Here is a 23,353-nt window from a genome sequence, read left to right on the forward strand (position 1 = left end):
CGACTACTCGTAAAAATGACGACCATATTCCAGGCGCCATTTTATTGGCAGCAGAACAAGGCGGGTGTGTGAGATGTAGATATAAAATTTTTTTTCACCGAGTATAGTCGTGTGGGGTACCCAATGAAAGATCTAAATTAGTGCTTTCCAATACTAGTTTTGACATTGGTTGTAAAGGAGAGGAGTGCGGGAATCTAAGAAGGTTCAGTTAATTCAATGACCCGGCCTCAGAAACTACTCAACTCGACTCTCTGAAAAAAAGATGGTGGTCCATGCACATGGTATCAAGGTTCCAAAATGCTCTCCGTACCGATTTCAATTATAAGTATATCTTTAAAAAGTGACTGGTAACCCCCTGAAGTTTATCCTAGAATCATTAACTTTGCAGTGATATAGGCTATGCTATAGAGCATGATACTACCAATTTTGGTAGAAATTACACTATTAGTAACAAAGTTATAATAGATAAAAGTCGTGAGTTTTGTGCAAATTTCGTATAGTCTAAGACTTTGAAAGTCAGTATCATACTAAAGTGACAAACTAAATGCATAAACGTTACGAGTTAAGTACAAATGGGACGAATCATTCAAATGTGCTTATGTAAGCAATATATAAAACCTTCTATATCTGAAGCTTCCAGTTTCCCGATTTGTTTATTGTATTCGCCGACGGCCATAAGTTGATGAAAGCACCTTTCATGTGCTAATCCCATATAGCAGCCCAAACAGAAAAGTCAGAAGTCGATGATAGTGAGATAAATGCATTCCCACATTTAGGAAAAAATAGGCAAACAGATTTAGCTTTGATAATGTGTCAGTTTAAATTATACAGTTTTCAACCAATCATCATGACAAATAATACCTTAATTGGTGAGATATTAATTTCAATTAATAAAAATTATTGAAAATTCCATCCAAAAAATTGAACCTTAGAAGGTCAACCAGACATGCACGACAACTGCCGACCAGTGGAGCTGCTGAAGAGATTGGAACTCGCGACTGGAAACAACGATTCCGAGCTTCTATTTCAAGAGCTTCTCAAACATGAGAAGAATAGGACCCGCGTCAAAAATATGACCGGATCAGAGTTTTTAAGAATCGTTGAAACATGAGAAAAGTGAGATGTACGATTTGACAACCTGCGAGTCTGAGCTTCCACACTACCAAAACATCTCAAAAACATTGTATACGAATTACAAACCTCCGGACACAAGAGTTTACTTTCATAGATACTGAAGACCAGGACACATGACGTGAAGCTCACCGTGCACGACAGGCTCAAGAATGAGAATCGACCCCAATAAAGCTGCATCCATCCACAATAAAAACTACGATTTAAAATCTAAATTAAATTGAATCGAGATGATCTCATTGATTCAATGGCTGCATTGTGCCGCCATATCAACTAACGCACTATGAAATCTATCGCAATGCCGTTTGCTGTGACTCTTAATATTGGGTAGCCACCAAATGCTGCCTTACAATTGCGGAGACCAAGATGTTGTGTTGAATCACTTTAGAAATGAAAAATAAGACCGAGATCAATCGGTATCGACTGCCTCCAAAATAATCCCTTTCTTTAACTGTGGGCTTATCCGAGGTGAGATGGTGGGACCCCGGGAAAACCAAGTGGTAGTAGGCGCGAATATGAGTCGAACTCAAAGGTGCGCTTTCATGACCTGAGAGTCAATTTCTGACAGGATTCTCACGGCAACAATCCGGTCCAGGATAAGAACCCCACAATGATGCTGTCCTATATACTCAGTTGTTGAGTACCATTCAAACATATTCTTCGCTATCTTGCTAAGTCGGGTAGCCCCCATATTACCAGAATATCATTGGCCCATACCAAAGAGACTTCACTCCAGGCAAATCAGCAACAGATCAGATTTTTTCTCTGCGGCAAGCGATGGGAAAATTGTTGGAATATGGACATCAGTTGCACCATGTTTTCACCGACTTTAAGCCTGCCTATGATAGCATAGCCAGGGTAAAACTGTATACAGCCATGAAAGCATTCGATATTGCGACGACATTTATAAGACCCTGACCAATAGGCGAGAACAGATCAAAGCAGTAAGATTACTCACGAGACCATTAAACATCAACAACGGTCTTAAACAAGGGGATGCCCTAGCATGCGTCCTCGTTAGTCTGGACCTGGAAAAAGTAAATGCGAGAGATACCTCTCCTCCTCTTTAAGTTCACCCTAATACTGACCTACGTTGACGATATCGACATCATGAGAAGAACAACCCGAGACATACGAACTGCCTTCATCCATGAAGGTAAGACAAAATATATGGTGACAACGTTACCGTCAAAAACCAACCAACCAACAACATCAAATCGCACTGGTCAAACGAGAAGAATAAACATAAAAATAGGAAACTACAATTTTGATACCGTTGAAAATTTCTCTAATATGGGGTCGAAAATCACAACCGATAACAGCTACGACAATGAAATCCACGCACGGTTCATGACAGCTAACAGAGCCTACTTCAGCTTACAAAAACTGTTCCATTTGATACGTCTCATCATAGGGTCAAGTACTTCCTCTACAAGGGAAATGATCTTGCCAGTCCTCATGTATTTCTCGGAGACCTGGGAAGAAGAACCTTCCGAAGAATTTCTGGCTCCCCACATGAGGATGGACGATTCCGTAGCCTACATAACGACGAAATCTATGAGCGATACTATGACCGTCAGGTTTTGGATAAAATCCGGTTCAATAGGTTGGAGTGAGCGGGTCTCTTAATCCGTATGGATGGGGATGATCCAGCCCGAATTGATCGATCTATGATAAGAAAAGAAAACGAGGCAGACCCTGCCTGAGATGGAGCGACGACAAAGACCAGGATGCCAGACAGCTTTTAGGGAAGTCGAATTGGCGGACCTCGGCGTAAAACCGGAACGTCTGCCTTAATAAGGCAAACCTAGACCAGACACCGTTTGTTGCGTCATTGATGCTGATGCACTAAGGGAGAATTCCGGTGTAGTGGAGAAGGATGCTTTCCATATACAATTAGCCGCAGCTCAGAAGAGATTCTCAGAAAGTGACATAATGATCGTGATGGGTGATATGAATGTCAATCAGTAACGAACATTTAATCAGATCGACAAGATACTATCATTGCCCCGAACGGGACCATTATCTAATAACCTTCGTTTGCGCAAACGACTCAAACTTTATACCCGCACAAGAATTTTAAGCACTGATTCGCCATCAAAAGTGTCTTTGCCTCTGGTGCGGATGAAGTTATCGACTACCCCCCCGGAAACATGGAGGCTGATCGATGAATGTAAAAGATGAAAGCTCTGTTGTTGGTTGCGGATGAGTTTCATTTCCCGAAAGTACGAGAAGCTCAGCGTAGTGTGTGCCATGAAACAGAGGCTACCGTAAACATCAGAAACTTCGCCACCGTAAACAGGTAAGAGCTTGCAGGTAGTCGAAAACCTTTCGATGGTTCTCTGAGGGATGTTAACGGTAAGCACGATGATGAGCATCAAAAGTCGTGGAAGAAGTGTTTCAAAACGTTTTGAATCGTATAACATCCGGTGAAGTTCCGCCTCTTATGGATGATAAGCCAAGCCATCGTAACATGCGAAAGCGAAGTTTTCTTGACGGACTCCTTTCGAAACTTTTCACTCTGAAACTGTGTGCGGAATTTAGATCACCTCCATCTTCATCGATTTCGAGAAAGGTTTCGACAAAATGAACAGAGTGTATCTGAAGTGCTTTATACAGGAGAACGTGGAGGGGTTCGATGGACTTTGACATCTTTCATTAAAGATCTCGATTACCTTGATGGCATCATGGACCTTGAGGAGATGGCCCTGGATTTCGAAAAGGAGGCAAGTAGAATCGGACTTGTGAAGTGATGATAAACATTATCGATACCGCACTGAAGACGTTGATTAATTTCCGTGCCTAAAAAGTGTTGTTTCTGCAGATGGCGTCCGAAGTATTAACAGCGCTGAATTTGCCTGTTTTGCTCAAAATTTGGAATTATCTCAAAACCTGCGTTGAATTAAATTCGAAAAGTAAATATCGAAGTGTCGTGGGTATATCAAAACCGCTTCATGTCTCTTTCGATGTTCATCAAGAAAGCGCCCACCTGCAACTACTCTGTTCTTGTTATAGACACTGACAAACGGGACATCCAATATCCAGGGTCCTATATACACTGTTTTATGCAAATGATGATCTTCTGGCGTCTCATAACAAAGCTTATCTGGAGTGATTTCCCCAAAAATGGAATGGAATCTGAATAAAAGAGTATTTTTGGCGATCGACACTAATGAAAGGGGAACTATCATGGGCTGGAGCACATTGGCGAGGGCCGCGCGATGGTTGATGCGATACACTCTACATGGGCGACATGCCAATCATATAAATTGTGTAGGGTGGCACGTGATTGCAAGGAAAAGGAACTGCGGGGTAGGGCAGATAAATTAGCTGGAATACTATCTGAGTTGTTTCGTATCAAGGCTAAGGTTGCGATCTGCTAGAAGAATACACTCAAAGTCTTTCCTGCTTATCATAAGGGGCGGCTAAAAGGGAAAGAAATTTGTGGGCTTGCGGGTTTCCATTTTCAAACTTGATTGTTACCGAAACGTCAACAACGCCTCGGACAGGGACTGACCTCACGACAACGACCTTTGCTATCGAAAAAGGACTATGATTGGTTTCTAGAATGTGGGCGCGCTTCTCTACACGGTGACGCTGGGGTCCTCAGAGTGCTCGTTTTCTCCAACTTGAATGAGAATTCCAATGATATGAGCTGGACGTTCTGGACCTAAGCGAAGTTAGATGGTGGCACTCTGAAGGATACCCTTCTCCGTCTTGTGGCAATATGCTTTATTACATTGGAAAGCCAAGTGGTAGCAGATGCGAATTTGATGTTGGCTTGCATCTGATGATTACTGCAAGGTGCACTTTTTTGACCTGGGAACCGGGCTCTGACAGACTTCTAACTGAAAGATTCTGGTCCAGGTTAAGGAGCATTACAATTGGATAATGCTATGCACCAATGGAGGCTTCGTAAAGGAGATATTGTGATCGTGATGTGTTATCTGAATACCAAGGGGGGATCTGACAACACTTTGCTTGAACATGTGATGAGGAAACACGGTCTTGGCGACCGTAGCAGTAATGGTGGGAGGTTTGTAAATTTCTGCAACTTTCACTGCCTCGTTTATAATGGCATTGCCATTCTTCGAGCACAGAGCATGCCATAAGGTCAGCTGGCTTTTAAATGACTGACTCCGTATGAGCAATCAGATCGACCACTTCGCGATCAGCACTAGATTTAGGCGTTGCCTCCTGGGCAACAACGTAATAAGAGAGGCGTCGACATCAGCCTCAAAAGGAACCACCATCTGATGGTGGCTTACGTTCGCTTGCGTGTTGCTTCCGCCACTTCTCGTAGGGTTGGAGAACTGTGATTCCCTAAGTTGTTAAATCAGCTGTTGCTCGACAATGGGGAAGCTATCTTGCTGATTGGACGGCAGATATATTGATTAAAAATGTTCTTTTCTCATCGGTCACGTCCCCAAGGGGCGTCATATTGCCTAGCTAACTGGGGTTGTGTGGAGGCGGATCGAAAAAGAAGGGATTGAAAGTTCTACTGACCGCTGAGCAATGATAAGTGCAGCGCGTTCGAACTCCAATACCGAGCGAAATCCCGGGAAGTTCAACATAGTATACGTCGTGATAAGGGAGAATTTGCTATTGCGTTGGTCACGGAGACGGGAAATGTCGAACGCAATGATTTCAGAATTGTATACCGAATCACGACAGAGCTTGCATGTGGTCGTAAATCTTTCGATGGTCCTGTGAAGAATGCCAACGGTCGACTTCTCATCCACGATGATAAACCACTGAAGAAGTGAAAAGAACACTTCACCACGGTTCTTAACCATATCACAGGCGGTGAAGTTCCTCCTCTTCTGAATGAAATGGTCAGTCACCGTTACAGGCGAATAAGGACTGTTCATCCAAGGAGAAAAGAAATCATTTGAGCTATCAGTGCACTCAAAGGAAGTATAGCCGTTGGAGTTGACGGTCTTCCCGTAGAGTGAATTATCATTGCACCTGCAGTTTCTGCTTATTAAAGCCACATATGATGTCGTGCTGCACCGAGATAAAATCTCAGAGGATTTTGAGGTCCAAAGCATAAACCGCCAAGATTGCGTCCTGTCACCGATATTATTTGTCTTGTTATCGGTGACGTTCTTCATTCGGCCTTATTCAGAGGACGAGGAGGAATTCAATGGACTATGACATCTTTCCTAAAACGTCTGGACTATGCTGATGACATCTGTTTGGTCTCTCATCGGATCAAGGATTTTGGCCAAATGGCTATGGTAGAGGTATAGTTGAAGCGAAGACCAACAAAATCAAGGTTCTCAGTCTGATGAGTCATCGCGCTTCCCTATGTATATCTAATCTAATCTAATCTATCTCCAAGCTTTCGTCAATACTTGTATACATCATATCATCGGAGTCTGTTGGCCTGACACTATTTCAAAAAAGAAACTTGGTAGCCGCACAGGTCTGGCACTCATACGCGCTGGGATCTGAAGACAGAAGTGGCAGTGGATAGGTCAGACATTACGCCATGTGGTGGAATCCACTCTCACAAGATTGTCGATCAGTGGGTCGTCCCAAGTGCACTTGGCACAGAAAAGTGGAAGAGGAGTGTTAGCGTCGTGGAAGAAGCTGAAGGACATTTCAGGTAACCGCAAACGATGGCAGTAGTTGTGGTTGACGGGCTAAACCCCATCATAGAGTGAATGGCAACCCCATATAAGGCTAAGTTGAGATCATCGAACTTGGATTTGAGAAAGTTGAACTTGGCTAATTTACACGGGTCGAGTGTTGGGTGACATGCGCCGATTTTGATATTTTTGGCACATGGAGATAGAGAGGCAGGTAGTTTAAAAGGGATGAGATTGCCTGTATCATTCAAATAATTCCAGATCAGGTTAAACCGAAGAGCAGAAAAAGTATTCACGAAACAAAGAAGTCCATATACTATTTGGAAAGGAACCTCTAGAAAGGTGTATAAATTATTCGCGGCGCAAAAAGCTAAAGCTTCAGGTGTTAGAAGTTTTCAACGAAGGCTTTTTCACAGAATATAATATGAAATATGACACAAGAGCGAAAGGTCTATTTTGCAAAATTTGCTCGCCAAAAAACTAATCTAAAGTTCATAACATTTGCATCTTCCATTCAAGAAAGCAATTTTTTATTAATGAATATTCCTCTCAATAAACTAATAAACTAAAAACCATTTCTGATGACGTCGAATAAGATTTTATGTATGAGCTAATGCCGCAATTTCTTGAAGATTTGAAAGTCAAATTGATTTTTCCCTCTTTTTTCCAGGCCATTTGCTGAATGGTGTCGGCAATTCAACTTCATCAAAATTTATATAAACAAATTTTGAATATTTTGCATATCATATGCTAATTATAGCATCAATTTCGTAAATTTTATAAGACATCAACAGTCAATTTTATTAAATTGTGTAGTATTTTGGGGGGAATTTAAGAATAGACTATTTTTAAAGAATCGCATGGTGTTAATGGTGGTAAAAATGCGTTTTTAACTTATTTACTTTGTATTCATCCAAGGAATTTATTTGTCCGGCCGTTTGGATCGAAAAGTAAACATACTTAGTAAAGAAATAATATAAATTTGTAGATGCTAGTTCCAATTAGCGTTATTCATATATCTACGTAGCGAACGTAAGATAGATACTTCATCACTACAAATAGTTCTCATTATTACACGGCGCTAGCGTAAACATCTTTTGAGTTATCTATCTCCCCTACCTGGCGTTAATGGGGAACACGAATTTCGTTTTCACTATTTAAGATATAAAAACTCCTGTTATTTTTCTGAAAATGCTAATGTAGGCGTCGGGCTACTTCGCTGGGTTCTGGTTAAGGTAATATCGCAAGTAGCATCATCAAACAAGAATTGCTGGTAAGCAATGAAGCGAAAAATGACATCATATCATTTCTGGTATTCAAGCATGGAGTGAAATCAGCAAATTATTTTTTTAATCGAACCGAATGATTAATATTCAAAATATCAATTAATCCGATATGCAAAGTACTTCCATTTAGTGCGAGGTTAAGAAACAAATAAAATAAGGCTGAGCCAAACCCATATCCTCCATACCTTAATTGTGTTTGTGTGTAGTGAATTTCGAGTTAGTTACATTATTATGCACAAAAAACCACCACAAGCAATGAAAACAAGGCAACGATTATTTCTTAAAACCAAAACAGAGATCTCACCACTATGAAAATGACTTTTTCAATTGATTGAATCATTGCAAAACTATTTTATTAACTCAATACAATTATTTTTCGTTTCACGGTTAGACTTTTGCCTTTTGCAATTGCAAATGTTTTGCAGTACACTTGTGATGCGGTATCTTCACAAAAAAGATACTCTGAGCTGATTATGGGTAATAAAGCGCACTATGCACTACTCAGTTGCGATATTGTGCAATAATCATTATTGCAACCATTATTCCATTGTGGGGGATCATGTCTTCCCTCCGTCACTTGTTGTCTTTCCCAAAATCACTTTTCACAAATAATCATAAAATCACAAAACGCATGTTCACAGATGAAACCATCACATACTTTCCACTGCAACCAATTGTATCGGGCTATGGTTGCCTTTGAGTTTTTAGATAATTCCACGCAAGTCCGCGGCTATCTTTTCTGGTTGTGTTGTGTTTTCCATCCAATTGTCTTTTATTTATTGCAATATAATTTTTTAATGCGTGTCGCGGTTGTTTTCCGAATTTTTTGAATAGTGATTTTCACTGATGTAACCCGGCTTAATTGCTATCGTTACTGCTCACAACCGGACTACGCTGGGTTTATCTTTTAGCCTTCTTCAAAAGAACTGAGAGACTAACCCGTTTTGTGTCTTCTTTGCGACTGAATGTAAATATATCTGGCAAGAGCCGAGAGAATTCACTGCAGATTTTTATTTTATTTTTGCAAAAAGACGGCAACAACAAAACAATGGATAATTTTTGCATTGCACACATGCGGGTTCATGTGTGTTTTTTCTGTTATTATATGGTAGAGCGATCGTGCCTGGTCGATGACGATATTATATTTATTTCATATATTTTGTGGTCATCTTTGCCCAGGTATTTCAGATTGTCGGTTTGAGCAGGCACAGGGTGAGTGGGAGGCGTGAACTGATTTCGAAAGAGTGATGTGTTAATGGCCATTCGTTAGAGTGCTATTAAAGAAAGTCATTTTAGAAAAAATAGGTGTTGAAAATGCAAAAATGGATGCAAGAAATGAGTGCATAGTTGCAATTTTTTAGATGACCGTTTGCTTCACACTATAAATGCCAATATGGAAGCTAACAAAATAATAATCTACTTTCTGGTTATTTTGCCTTGTAAAGGTTATTAAGGTTATTGCTAATTAAAAAATTAAACATTTTATTGGTCTCGCAAAACCGAAGATAAATGAGGTGGATGTCCTAGAACATAATTCGCTTTCCGCTTTGGATTCTCCTGTACTGGTTAGATTAACGTCATTCGAATCGTGCGTGGAATTTAGATCACTGTCACTGGGCAGGTGTCAACAGGGAGTATATCCGGAATGCTCAACGCGGAAGGGTCATGCGAGAAAAACTACTAGCTATTGTGAGGGTGACATATGCCGGCACAAAATGGCGCGTGTTGCAACGAGGTAGAATCTCAAGACAATTTGAAAAATTTGCGAAAGGAAGCAAGCAGAATGGCACTGAAGATCAACACCAACACAACCAACATTCTCAGTTTGATGGGACATCGCATTCGCCCTCTTCTTCGTTTTCTTCCGCCTTCGTTCCGTTCACAAGTGGGGTCGGCTAATCGTGATCGGTTTCGCTATTTGGCTTTATCAAATACCTTATCTGGATGCAGTCGTGACGCTTTTAAATCCCCATCCAGCGTATCAAGCCACCATTGTTTCGGTTGCTTACCATCGATTTCAATGTTGAAACCAATCTTAGCAAGTGAATTCTCGTTGGTGCGAATTAGGTGACCATACAATCGACAATCCCTCTGCCGCAATTTAACCATTATCGGTGCAGTTCCAAATCATCCGCGGATATCCTCATATCGAATGTGATCAAAACGTGTCACGCCACTAGTCTAACACAACATCTTCGTCTCCATTACCGCAAGACCGTTCATCGTCTTTTATAGTCGGCCAACACTCAGAATCATTGGGGGCAATTGGACGGACGACATTGCGGTACATTTTAGATCTGAGATGTTCGCTGAATTCGCGAATACAGTTTTCAAGAATGCGTTCAAAAATATTCATAGTATGGGAAAGTAACCGAATCGAACGGTAATTTGAACATTGTGATGGATTACCTTTCTTTTCCCATATTGGAACTGTGGTACTTTCTTGGCAGTCAGATTATGTTCTACCTTCCTGGATAACCCAATTGAAGAATTCATTGAGAGGCAGTGTTGGGTCCCAGCTCTTCGCTTTCCCAAATTTCTCTCATTTTAATGCTTCCTCGACTTCAGTTGCGCTGACAGGAGGAACTGCTCCAAATTTCAGCAATCATTATGGAAGTAGAGGATGAACAAATTCTTCAGTTAATGGCTCGACGGTCAGTAAGCAAAGTGCTATTATTGTCATTAACGCAACAGAAGTGTTTGATATCCTGTGTGCGTTCGTGTTGGCTTTTGGCAAGCCAATACAGATCTCTCTCGCCATCCCGCGTATCCATTTTATCGTGAAGATTTTTGTAATTGATCGCTCGGGTGACAGCGATAGCTCTCTTTGCTTCCTAATTGGCATTCTTATAAATTTGTCAATTATGCCAAGTATCTCGGTTGATGTATCGCATACCTGGCTTGGTGACTCCGACGGTTGCAGAGGTCGCTTTGGGGATTGTGCCTTTTATTTAGTTCCACAATTCTTCCACATTCGTAATGGTTAGTAATCGAGTGAGATAATTTCTTCTTTCTTCTCACGAAATCGCCACCATTTAATGGGCAGCGGGCCAGTGCGTTCCTCGCGCTGTTTCATCGGTGGCTTGATTCGCAGGACGGCAATCAACGGCCGATGGTATCATAGAGAACGGCTTTGTAATCAGTGACAGTGGTAAAATGTCGGCGTTTTATGAGAATAAAGTCGTTTTGCGTTTCACTGTCACCCACATGACTATTAAGGTCGCCTGCAATGATAATGTGGCCATCAGAAGGCACGTTGCAGGTCGAAAAGTTGCCAGAAGGCATTTTTCTCGACATGAGATCAACCTGTCTGTTGTGCGCACGTGGTGAAGAACTGAATAGTGCGATCAGCTGATACAATGGCGAGCTTCGTCAGCCAGTCAATAGACTTTTTTTAATGAAATTACGGAAACCCTCTGAGATAGTAATACCAACACCGTATTGAGTGTGTGCGCTACCAAAATAGAGAAGTTTTTTTACCGAGTTCGCGTTCTAAGTTGCAGCTTTTGGCACCAGATCATCGTTTTTTTAGCCTTTGAAGTAAAAAATAACATTTTGAAAAAAAATTCTCAGTTTAGGTACTGCAACATTTCGAAGAGAGGACATTCAAAAACGGTGGGTCGATGGTCCGCAGCAAAATGCAAATATCATGGGTCTCAAATACAACTAGAGATTATTTTTCAATTTATAGTTTTGTGATTATGGTCCGACAACTTTATAAATTTTTATGATAAACATTTTTAAAATGGCAGTCCAGTCCACACATTTAACAAAAGCGGACTCAAATCTGTCTATTAGTTTTTTAGAAATCGTCCAAACCGGTTTGAAAAACGTGGTTTGTTTTGACAAAAACTCATTCAGAGTTCTAAGTTGGAAACCCAATACAGAGGATTACAAAATTCGCCTTAAAGCTCGTCTTCCATTTCGAATCCGGCAACATCCTTTTGATATCTCATTTGCAAATACCTAAACTTTAAAATTTTTTTTTTAAAGTTTCACACGTGAACACTGCCTTAAGCTTTTAAAAATAGTCATATTTGTTTTCAAATCAGTTTATTGCCTGTCTGTCTGTCACACCTATTTTCTCAAAAATCGTTACTATTATTGATATCGCAATCAGTGAGCAACATTGCAAAGTGTGCAAGAGTTATTGTTGGTTTTGGTCTTTCTAAGTGAGAAAGCTGCACAAGTAAATTACGCGAGAATCAATTGATGTGTAGAAATAAACATGGCTCGGCGCTTGCCTTTCCCTCCCGAATTAAAAAAAAAAGGAATAACTTTGGAATTGAATTGTTATGTTTGACAAAAAATCGATCGTAAACAAAAATTACAGGTGCTCAACGCAGTGGTTGAACGAAAATGAACTACCAAAATGTGACATTCATCAAATGAAAGCTGATGGTGCCTGTTTGATAGTCTGGCCCAGGCATCATCGACTGGCTGTGTTTTGAAAGCAATTAGACGAAATGTGCGGAATAACTGAGACTGACCAATCGACCGGCCCCATCCTATTGACGCGAAAATGTTCGACCATATTCCGGTCAGGTGACCGTGGTAAAACTCCAAGAGTTTTAGTTTGAAACTCTTCGTCATGCACAATACTCACCAGACCTTCCCTCCACCGACTACCATTTCTTTTGAAATTTAAGCAACTTCTCGCGAAGAAAAATATCAGAAACTGTGAAAACGGCCCTTCAGCAGTCCACCGACTTCTGATTGAATTTGGGCTTTTTATTTATTCATTACAACTTATACATTACAACTTTGGCTGTCGTAGCGGAAGGTCGCGGTTCAAATTTCGCTGGGGGCAGAGGAATTTGTTATCGTGATTGGATGTCGGACACCAGTCGACTCAGCTGTGAATGAGTACCTGAGTCAAATCAGGGTAATAATCTCGGGCGAGCGCAATGCTGACCACATTGCCTCCCACAGTGTACTGTGGTGTACCGTTACGGTCTTGAATGAAGTGCTCTAACACACTTCAAGGCCCTGATCCAATATGGATTGTTGCGCCAACGATTATTATTATTATTACAACTTTGAGACCGTTGACAATTTCTCCTATCTAGGGTCGAAAATCACAACCGATAACAGCTACGATATTGAAATCCGCGCACGGTTGTTGTCACCCAACAGAGCCTATTTCAGCTTACAAAGACTGTTCCGCTCGAAACGTCTCACCATAGGGTCAAAGCTCTTACTGTACAAGACAATGATCTTGCCAGTCCTCATGTATTCCTCGGAGACTTGGGTTCTTAGCAAGAAAAATTGCGAACTCTTGGCCGCGTTCGAGAGAAGAATCCTATGAAGAATGTGTGGCCCCCTACATGAGGATGGACGATTCCGTAGCCTATATAACGACAAAATCTATGAGCGATACCATGACCGTCAGGCTGTGGATAAAGTCCGACTCAATAGGTGGCGGTAGGTAGGGCACTTAATCCGTATGGATGAGGATGATCCAGCCCGGAAAGTCTATAAGAGCAATATCTATGGTAGAAAAAGAAGAGGAGGCAGACCCTGCCTAAGATGGAGCGATGGCGTAGGTCAGGACGCCAGACAGGTTTTAGGGATATCGAATTGGTGGACCTCGGCGCAAAACCGGGATGTCTGGAGTTCCTTATTAAGGCAGGCCTAGACCGGATACCGGTTGTTGCGCCGTTGACGATGATGATGATTTATTCATTTCATAGGAAATGACCCAATAGTTACACTTGTTATGGCATTTTCCATAGTTTCTTGAAAAATGTTCTCACGGGCTTCCAAATTTGGGTTTATTCAACTAAATTCGACCCCACAGAAAGAAATTTCGGGTGAATAAATCTGACAATCTTGCTGGTCAAAGAATATCACCTGCTGCTCCACTTTATTCAATTACAGCATGAGGAGCTCATTAATCATGACTATGTACTGCACGCCATTCAAAGAAATGGTTTGGCCTGCGCTGTTCTAAAAAAAGAATGGGCCGCTTTTACCTATACAATAAACTTCACACCATACAGTATTGACTCTTCCTCAAAGATACGAGGATTCTTAGATCCTCAGAAAATTTATTTGTATACGTTTCCACTAAGATCGAAACAGCGTTGTCATGGGTTTTGACAGAAAAAATAGGCTTTTTGGATGACATGAGCATTTGTCACCTTGTAAGACAATACATAGAGAGTAGAGATGACCGTGAAAACTCCAAATCGTACGTCGTCTTAGTGGATTTAGTTGAGGCTTTCAACACATTTTAAGGCACAGAAGCGATATTCTGGGTAGAATCAGCAGTTTGTGGTCTTCGAGGATTTCTTATTCTGGGCTACCTCTTGACAGAAGAGAAGATTAAGGAAGTCTTCATACCTAAGTCTGGGAAAAATGACTATTCAAATCAAAAAAACCTCAGAAAAATCAGCTTAACATAATTTTCGCTGAAATGTCCGGAGAGCCTGGTTGAGAGTAACATTCACGAGAAGCCCCTAAGATTACACGAATTACATGAAAACAAACATGCTTACCAGCGTAGAAAGTCCTGTGATCTACTCTTTACTCTTTAGTTTCAAAAGATAGAGGACGCAGCTCCGGAAACCTAGCACGCGATGGGAGTGTTCGTGGACCTTGGAGGGGCGTTTGATTGTGGGTCTTTCCAAAAGCTCTGTAATGCTGTGTCGATGAAACTTTAATTAATTGGGTCGCAGAGATTGCTGTGCGCTGAAGTGGGTGTTGATTGCTACCTAACAACAGAAGCGACGAGAAGCTGCCCTCAGGAAGGTGTGCTATCGCCAAGCCCACAGGGTTATGTCGATCGATTCATTACTATGCGAATTGCAAAATTTGCCAACACATGCCTAAGCTTATGCGGATAATGTAGCTGTGCTAGTTATTGTTGGTAAGGATTTCTGAACGGTGTGTAGAAATATACACGTGCCGTTGATTTGATTGGCGGTTGGTTCCTCAGGCACGTACTTTCCGTGCAAGCAGATAATACCAAAACGATATTATTTACAAAAAGATAAGGGATACAACCTATCAACCCTCCGAAGGGGTCAAATATCTGGGAGCTATTCGAGCCAAGAAGCTTCCTTGGAGCAAACATGTAGAGGTAAAGACGAAACGAGCCCTCCCAGCTTATAGATTATGCAGGCAGACCTTTGCCACGACATGGAGACTTAGGCCTCAGGCAATAATGTGGATATACGTTGCTATCATTAGGCCAATGTTGTGTATAGATATTACTGGTGCCATGAGTACAAAATCCGGCGCAGCTCTAAATGCATTACTTGATTTGTAGCCCTTAGATATATTGTATATATCCAAAGCACTGCAATGAGAGCAGCTCATAGACTAATTCGCTTAGCTCTAAGTGGAAACAATGGAAGTGAGATGCATAAAACATTAATGGCAGAACTGAATCCAGTTTTTATAATGCGTTCTGATTTTCAGGTCCCAATGCATCTGTTGATAGAAGTTATGAAGTTATCATGGAACGCAGAGGAAACTGGAAAGTCCCAGAAGAATCCGTGGCGGGATATACGGAAGTTTTCTACACAGAACAGTATTCTGCAGTAAGAGTCTATCGTTCGAGCAAAAACGAAAAGTGGTGCTTTCCTCTGGAACAATATGCAACGGTCTTTCAGGCTGAAATGTATGGGATCTTATGAGTAGCAAGCAGCTTGATTGACGAATGGTTGAAGGGCAAACGAATCACAATCTGTAGCGCAGTTGAGCTGCATTGAGGGCGTTGAGTAACTTTAAAAATAGTTCAGGATTATAGAAATTGCTTGAACTCTACTTCTAGATTTAATACGGTATTACGTTGTATACCTGGTCACTGTGGTGTCGAGGAAAATGAAATCTCCGATGTCTTAGTAAAAGAGGGTTCAATTTCTCCCAAACTGGGGTCAAAACCAGCAATTGGGATATGTTATCCTGCTATCAAAAACTGGGAACAAGCGTCTCATAAGGACAAGTGGCAAAACATAAATGCTGCTAGACTTATGAAACTTTTCCTGACAGAGCCCCAAACAAACATACCACAAAGTTTATCCTATCGCAAAGCAGGAAGACTTCCAGTGGTATTTTGGGGAATCGGGTTGGCCGTAAATCAATAGTTAGGCATATGTCCAGAACAGGGACTCTACAAGATAATACGTGTGCATGCTGTAATGAAAAAGCGAAATGGAAGGATCATTTTCTATGTGAATGCTCCGCCTATGGACACATCAGATATCAGATCTTTGGTGCTGATGTCCTTCAATTCAAATCTAGCGATACATTATCGTATCTGGGATATTCTGCTAGACGAGAGAGTCGAGTATAATAGAGCACTGCGGTCCGAGTGCCCAGCAACACACACATGTGAGAGCAATCGGAAGGGGATGAATATAGCCTGCCGTATAGCGATGAGGCGTGTGTTACAGTGAGAATGACCATAATGGACATGCCAAGGATGCAGAAGACCGAAAAGGGGCTAGGCGGGAGTCCCTGTAAAAGTGGCCGCAATCGGTTCACGGGTGCATCAAACATGCGCGAAAAGAAAAAAAATGCAAGTCCCTTTCAATTAATGAAAAAAAGAAGCAATCCGGGCTGTTGAAAATGATTCGAAAAAGATGGAAGTGGCAAAACATTTGAAGATTCCTTTAAGTACTTTGTCTACCATTTTAAAAAATAAGGAGAAGATAGTCAATGTGGCAGCTATTATCGAAGGAAGAAAGCGGACTATCAAAGGTGAATTTCCTCGTTTAGAAGAGTTTTTTGTTACATGGTTGAAGGAGTGGTAGAAGTGAAAGCGCATTTAGGCGGTTTTATTTTAAAAGAAAGGCAAAGGCATTTGGAAAGGAATTCAACTTTTCCAATTTCATGGCCAGTGAGGGGTGACTGACCAATTTTAAGAATAGCAATGGTGTCTATTTCCAAAAATTCTGTGGCGAAAGCGCTAGCGTTGATGAAGGAGAGTGCTTCGATTAACGTGGAAGATTGACTCAATTAATCGAAAATTATAAATCTTGCAACATTTTTAATACTGATGAAACTGGTCTATTTTTCACATGTATGCCGGAGAAAACATTCACTTTCAAAGATGAGAAATTCCATGGTGGTAAACATAGTAAGGAAAGGAACTATCTATAGGCTATGAACATCGAAGGTTCAGAAAAGTTGAAGTCCTAGGTGTTTTAAAGGCATCCAGTCATTCCCAAAAACTTCCCTGCTGAACCGGAAGTTTAATGAATGGCTATTATCATTAAATAACGATATGAAACGTCAAAAGTGACGAATCTTGTTGTTCCTGGACAATTGTACAGTGCACAACAATCCGCCACCTTTGTGTCTAATGTACAATTTAAATTTTTTCCTTCAAACACGACATCAAAACTACAGAAACTTGATCAAGGCATCATCCAGAACTTCAAAACTTTTTGCTGTCATAAGGCTGGGAAGGTAGTTCTAGAGAGCATTGAAAACGACAATAAGCCTTCCATATTCATTCTCACAGTTATGTTGAAGGTTGAGAAAGCATGGAGGAGTGTGAGCGCGTCTACGATTTTCAATTGTTTTCAGAAATGTGGATTTCCTATTGATTCCCAACCAACAGAGAATCCTCAAATTGCACCAGCACCTTGGGATTCTCACCTTACATTAGGGGATGTCCCTTTTGAAGATTATGTTCGAGTTGATGACGACATAGCAGTATGGGAAGTCCTGCCTGGTGAGATCCTGACCTCACAAGGCACTCTGCAGACATGTGTGATGAAGATCAAACTGACGACGATGAAAATCGGGAACTACAACTTGTCACGCTGAAGGAAGTCTGTACATCCCTGGGAAAGCTCCGTCAATTTACTCTCCAGGTATAGTATATTTGCAGGAAAACATCCTGATAAATATGTTGATATTTTTCTTTGTAGGCGGTAGTTGGACCCGGAGTATTTGCCGCCCTATTTACTCTGACAAAAGGACTTGGTAACGTGAAGCAGGCAAAAATCACTGATGCTAACAGTTCTGATGAAGGGAACAAGTGGTTCCCGAAATATCGGTGTTTGCAAAATATAAATCAACACTAGCGAATATTTCAAATAATTCAAGGTCCTAATCGTAATTTTTCGATGCTTCAAATTAAGAGATAAGCAAAGAAATTTATTTTCTTTGAAGTATTAAAATTACGTGAAGATAACGAATGGCTTCTTCAACATTTGTTAGTTTTAAAGTTAAGGATTTAACTTCCATGGCGTCGGTGGTGTAATGGTCAGCATAGTTGCCTTCCAAGCAGTTGATCCGGGTTCGATTCCCGGCCGACGCACTTCTTTTGGTGGACTTAGAAGGAAAACGTAAGAAATAATTATCTATATTTCTTACAAATATTATTTATTGCTGTGTAAAATTCCCGAACCATACGACCAAAAAGTGCGTCGGCCGAGAATCGAACCCGGATCAACTGCTTGGAAGGCAACTATGCTGACCATTACACCACCGACGCTGTGTACGAAGATAATATATGAGCACTGGAAGATTCAGCACGGATTTAATTATCTACTTTCGCTGTAACCTTTCTACGATTTTATTTCCTCCAGCACCTGACGTGCTCACTTAGAAACCACCATCAGCAGGGACATATGCAATAAATATACCCAAACTAATTAACATAACAAAGATCATTCTCTGAACTCGCTTCCATACATAATCTTCCTAAGGAAAATCATTCTCCGAGTTTACTTTATGTATCTTCCTAAGAAAGATTGTTCTCTGATTTTGCTTTATGTATCTTTTCTCCAATTTTTTTTCTAGAATCCAGAAAAATTAGTTCCACTGACTTGAATTCGCGCATGACTAAGTAACAAGATGAGAACACAAAGTTAAACTTTATAAACTTGATTACTTTCGCTCCCTTTTCCCAATTCAATTTTCATAACCGCCAGACTTCTAATAACTTTTATTCCAAAGGTTGCAAATTAAATCAAGATAAAAATTAATCTTTTAAATAATTTCGATAATAGATTACCGGTTTGTAATCACCCTATGTATCTCATTCTCTACTTAACTGGTTTCGAAACCTAACCAGACTTTGCAAATTACGAGAGAGATACTCGCGTACTCTAGACGTTACGTCCATTTGCTTGTTACCGTCGGTAGTTTTTGACCGTCAGTGTATCTGTATTGGTTTGGCCGGTATCATATGCCGCACTGACGGTCATAGATTGGAATTTCCATAAAAAAATGGTTAAGAGCAATATATAGCTGACTCTGAACACGTGAATATAAAAAATAAAGATACATGGATTGTATGTAGATATATCTTCAGTGTCGATTACCGGTTCAGAAAAGTGGTATAGAGTTAGCTGGTGTTGCCAGGTTTTTTTCGAGGAAGGAGATCTTTAACATTTGATTACAATCTAAAGCAAAACAGTGGATTACTGATTCTACAAAATATACCTTCAGATATTATTTTATTAAATATTATTAAAATAAAATAAAAAATTATTAAAATAACGTCAATTCAGTATTTTAGAGACAAACGAAGAATACTGCATATGCAATAAGACCTTGCACCTTTAATATAAAAATATTTAACCAAAGAGGTAAATATCTAATGATTAGCTTTTACAGGTCGGCCAATAAGCACACTTCAATTTCAAAACATATTTACTTAAATTTGAACCTTTTTCCGGAGACTATTGCGGCGGTTAGCCGAACGGTAGCATAGGTTTTAGGGCGAAACGTAAGTAGGTACCCATGATGGAGTATACAACCTGGTAAATGCCTGCTGAACAGACATCAATAGCTCTAGTACCAAACCCTATCTCCACCTCCACGTAGTGATCGCTGCGAGTTCTTTCTTAATTAAAAACAACAAACGGAAAAGGATGAAGGCAGCAAACGCGGGACAAATTTCATCAACTGATCTCCAGGTTGGAGGTTAGGTAGGACTAACAACACTTCACGGAAAACCGAAGTTATGGAGTTATCTTGAACTGAACGGATTATACAATGACGGAACTGTACAGAAAAGGAGTTGCCAAGCTGTTAGTCGTTATCCTCTCCCGATATAAGGCTGATGTAACAGCGTTACAAGAGATTTGTCGGGTATAAACTGGATTCCGGGAGAAGAGCTACTACACCATATATTACAGCGGCCATCCAGTAAACCATGGGATTGGAGTAGGTTTCTTACTCAATCAAAAAATGAAACCTATTGTTATTAGTTTTGAAAACATAAGCGAAAGGCTATCCAGTTTGTATTTGCGAGGCAAATTTCGAAATATAAACCTCATTAACGTTTACCCCCTTACCAAGGAGGCTGTAGAGGCGGAGAAGGCTACCTTCTACGAGGCGAGCGAATTCTCGAAGACTGTCCCCGGTATGATATCAAAATCATACTTGAAGAAGGGACGCTCCCATAGCTTACATAAAAACACCAATGAAAACGAACTGCGGATTATTCAATTAGCAGTATCGCACGAAATGGTTGCTTTGCGTGAAAAGCGGTTTACAAACAAATGTGGGCCTCCTCCCACTGGACCACTTTCAAATTGATAACGTGCTGACTGAACGTCAACACCTCTCATTCTTGATGAATGTCAGAGCATATAGGTGGACCAATATAGACTCGGATCACTATCTCCGTGGCATAGTGAATCTTCTGACAATCAGGTGAGAATGAACCTTGAAGCCATTGACAACACAGCCCTCCGTAACACCTATAAGAGCTATTGTAAACAGAGGTGCTGAAGATGAAGCATCAACATATGATCTTCACAACAACGTGAAGAACGTTATCGTTGATACGGTCACAAACATATTTGATCTCAATTGCAAAAAAAGTCAAAACGACTTGTTCGATCATGGAATGTAAGCTAGCGACGGAACGGAAGAACGGTACATGCCAAGTGGCACCCTCAAAGAACGCAGGTACGCACACAGACCTTGTCCAGCGGAGAAGCGACTTCATAGACAGAAAAAGGAGGCCTGGGAGAACTAAAGGGTCTACAAACTTGAAAAGTAAAGGGAGCAATTGCACTAAGCGCGAAAGTCTTATAAATAAACCAACAGGATGGAGGATTAGTTACCAGAAGTCGATGGAATTACAGCCGAATTGGTTAAATATGGAGGCAATTAACTACATCAAGCGAATCATCAACTGATGCTCAAGGCGTGGGACAGCGCCTGACAATTGGCAACTAACATAAACAGGGGGATATCACGCAGTGCAGCAATCATAGCGGTATCACGTTGCTGATTACCATCTATAAAATAATCTTCGCTATTTTGCTAAGCTGGATAGCTCCACACGCCTAGAACATTATGGGCCCATACCAAAGTGGCTTCACTCTATACAAATCAGCAGCATATCAGATTTTTTCTCTGCTGCAAGCGATGAAAAAATTGTTTGAATATGGCCATCAGTTCCACCACCTTTTGATCGACTTCAAGGCCGCCTATGATAGCAAGGTCAGGATAAATAGTACGCGGGCATGGGAGAAACACCGTACCGCCTGAAAAGTCTCACCTCATGGTTAAAACTATTACTGTACAAGACAATGATCTTGCCAGTCTTCATGCATTCCTCGGAAACCTGGATTTCTAAGCAAGAAAAATTCTGAACTCTTGGCGGAGCTCGAGAAAAGAATTTATGTCCGGTTACATGAGGATGGAGGATTCAGTTATTTAACGATGAATTTTATGTGGTACTGAACTAGCTACCTAGTCCTTATCATCTGGCGCTAGCTGTAGTGGGGATATGAGAGAAAATTTCATTTCTTATGGCAAGCAGAAAACCTAATCGCGTACGAACCAGATGTTCGTGGCTATGTTGATCAGAAGGCGGACGTGGCAGTGAATCGATCCCACATTGAGAAAGACCATTCCATTGTGGGTTATGCCATGCAATGCATTGACGCAAGTCTGCGAGTGGGTCGTCCCAGACCTCCGTGGCGTAGAACAATGGAAGAAGGGTGGATGCTATTCAGAAAATTGTTCTGCTACGTTTCTTCGAAAGAGAACTCAGATTATAATGAAAATTATAAAATCGCCTAGAAGATTCAATTTCGTGTAAGGCAGCGGTCATAACCCAGACGAGAAAACAATGACTACCTGTGCAAATTGTTATATTTGATTGAGGAGCCACATGCTGTTTTAGCAACAGAATTGATCAAAATCATAATCAACGACGAAATGCGCCTCCAAAGACATGAGAAGTAGGAAAGTGGCTTTGACTGAACTAAGATAAACAGTGTATGTGTGTGCAGCTGCTACACCTCACCAAATCCTACGTTGTCTAAACTTAAGGACATACTTGGCAACTTTGTTCTGGACGTAAGGAAATAAAGTCTAAAGGTGTTTGCCGGTGACTTGAATTCATAAGCCCTCAAATGGGAAATGAAGAAACAAATATTTCAAGGAGGCACACCTTACTAGAAGCTGTTGCATAATAATGGAGAACGCATAATATTGGAGAACGTAGATAATATAAATTCTGGTACGTAATATGTTCTGGCCAGTTAACACAGTGATCACTAAGTAATTATTTTTTAACGTATGAAATCAAGAAAAACTTCAGGCTAGTGTGCAATTGCAATGGACAAATGAACCTTCACAGAGATGTGGGTAGATCAACCTGATAAAGCAAGCCTATCCACGAAAAGAGCGCTCTTTGTAACGCGAGCATTACAAGGGCATGCATATTCTCCAGTAGAAGACCCGGCTAACCCATGATTGACTTGCGCTTTAGAGGGCAGTAGGACCAATAAGGTGGAAAAATGGCACATCTATCTTTACGTCGGCATCAAGCAAATACTCTGCTTAGAGGCAGAAGTTAACCCGTGAGGGATGATGGAAAGTCTCTGAAGCAAATCGCATAATCTTCATTGATTATCTGCAGGAGGGAGAATCATGCAGCGTTATTGGACTAACTGAACGAGAAAATAGAGAAAAACCAGCCCCATATAGTGTTCGGATAGTTCCGTGGTTAGAATTCTAGGCTGTCGTACGGAAGGTTGCAGTTCAAATCCCATTGGTGGCGGTTGAATGTGTATCGTGACTTGACGGCGGATATCAGTCAACATAGCTGTGAGTGAGTACGTGAGTCAAATCAGGGTAGTAACAGGCGAGCGCAATGCTGATCACATTGCCTCCTACTCAAGGCCCTGATCCAATTGGATTACCGCGCAAACGATTATTATTATAATTATATGGCGAAGAAGAAAAAAGTTCTATATACCATCACAATAACGCACTGTCACATACAACTTTGAAAGTGATGGCCAAATCGCGCCAATTACAATTCGAATTGGTTGTTCACTCACCATATTTTCTAGATTTGACCCCCAACGACTATTACCTGGTCCCAAACATGGAGCATTGAAGGAG

The 23,353-nt window shown here is 40.9% G+C and overlaps 1 protein-coding gene and 2 non-coding genes across 5 annotated transcripts in view; 1 reads left to right on the plus strand and 2 right to left on the minus strand.

Annotated features, from left to right (window-relative positions):
• The window catches only part of LOC119653582 (pleckstrin homology-like domain family B member 1), a 216,292-nt gene that overhangs the window by 62,442 nt on the left and 130,497 nt on the right, over positions 1–23,353 (minus strand). Inside the window, exon 1 of one of the 3 annotated variants that reach the window (XM_038058332.1) lies at positions 8,670–8,989. The exons of 1 other annotated variant lie outside the window; for it this stretch is intronic. Coding sequence is in view for 1 of the 2 variants with exons in the window: in XM_038058330.1 (XP_037914258.1) it covers positions 8,316–8,351 (36 nt within the window). In the remaining variant the exon portion in view is untranslated. Of the gene's footprint in view, positions 1–8,315; positions 8,990–23,353 lie in introns of those variants that run through there. One more of the 3 variants, XM_038058330.1, reaches the window with a different exon arrangement.
• Positions 18,219–18,290, plus strand: Trnag-ucc. Its single transcript has one exon. It is a non-coding gene; the product is annotated as a tRNA-Gly (tRNA).
• Trnag-ucc lies at positions 18,396–18,467 on the minus strand. Its single transcript has one exon. It is a non-coding gene; the product is annotated as a tRNA-Gly (tRNA).

The sequence above is a fragment of the Hermetia illucens genome, chromosome 4 (genome assembly GCF_905115235.1).
Source record: "Hermetia illucens chromosome 4, iHerIll2.2.curated.20191125, whole genome shotgun sequence".
NCBI classification, from domain to species: Eukaryota; Metazoa; Arthropoda; class Insecta; order Diptera; family Stratiomyidae; genus Hermetia; species Hermetia illucens.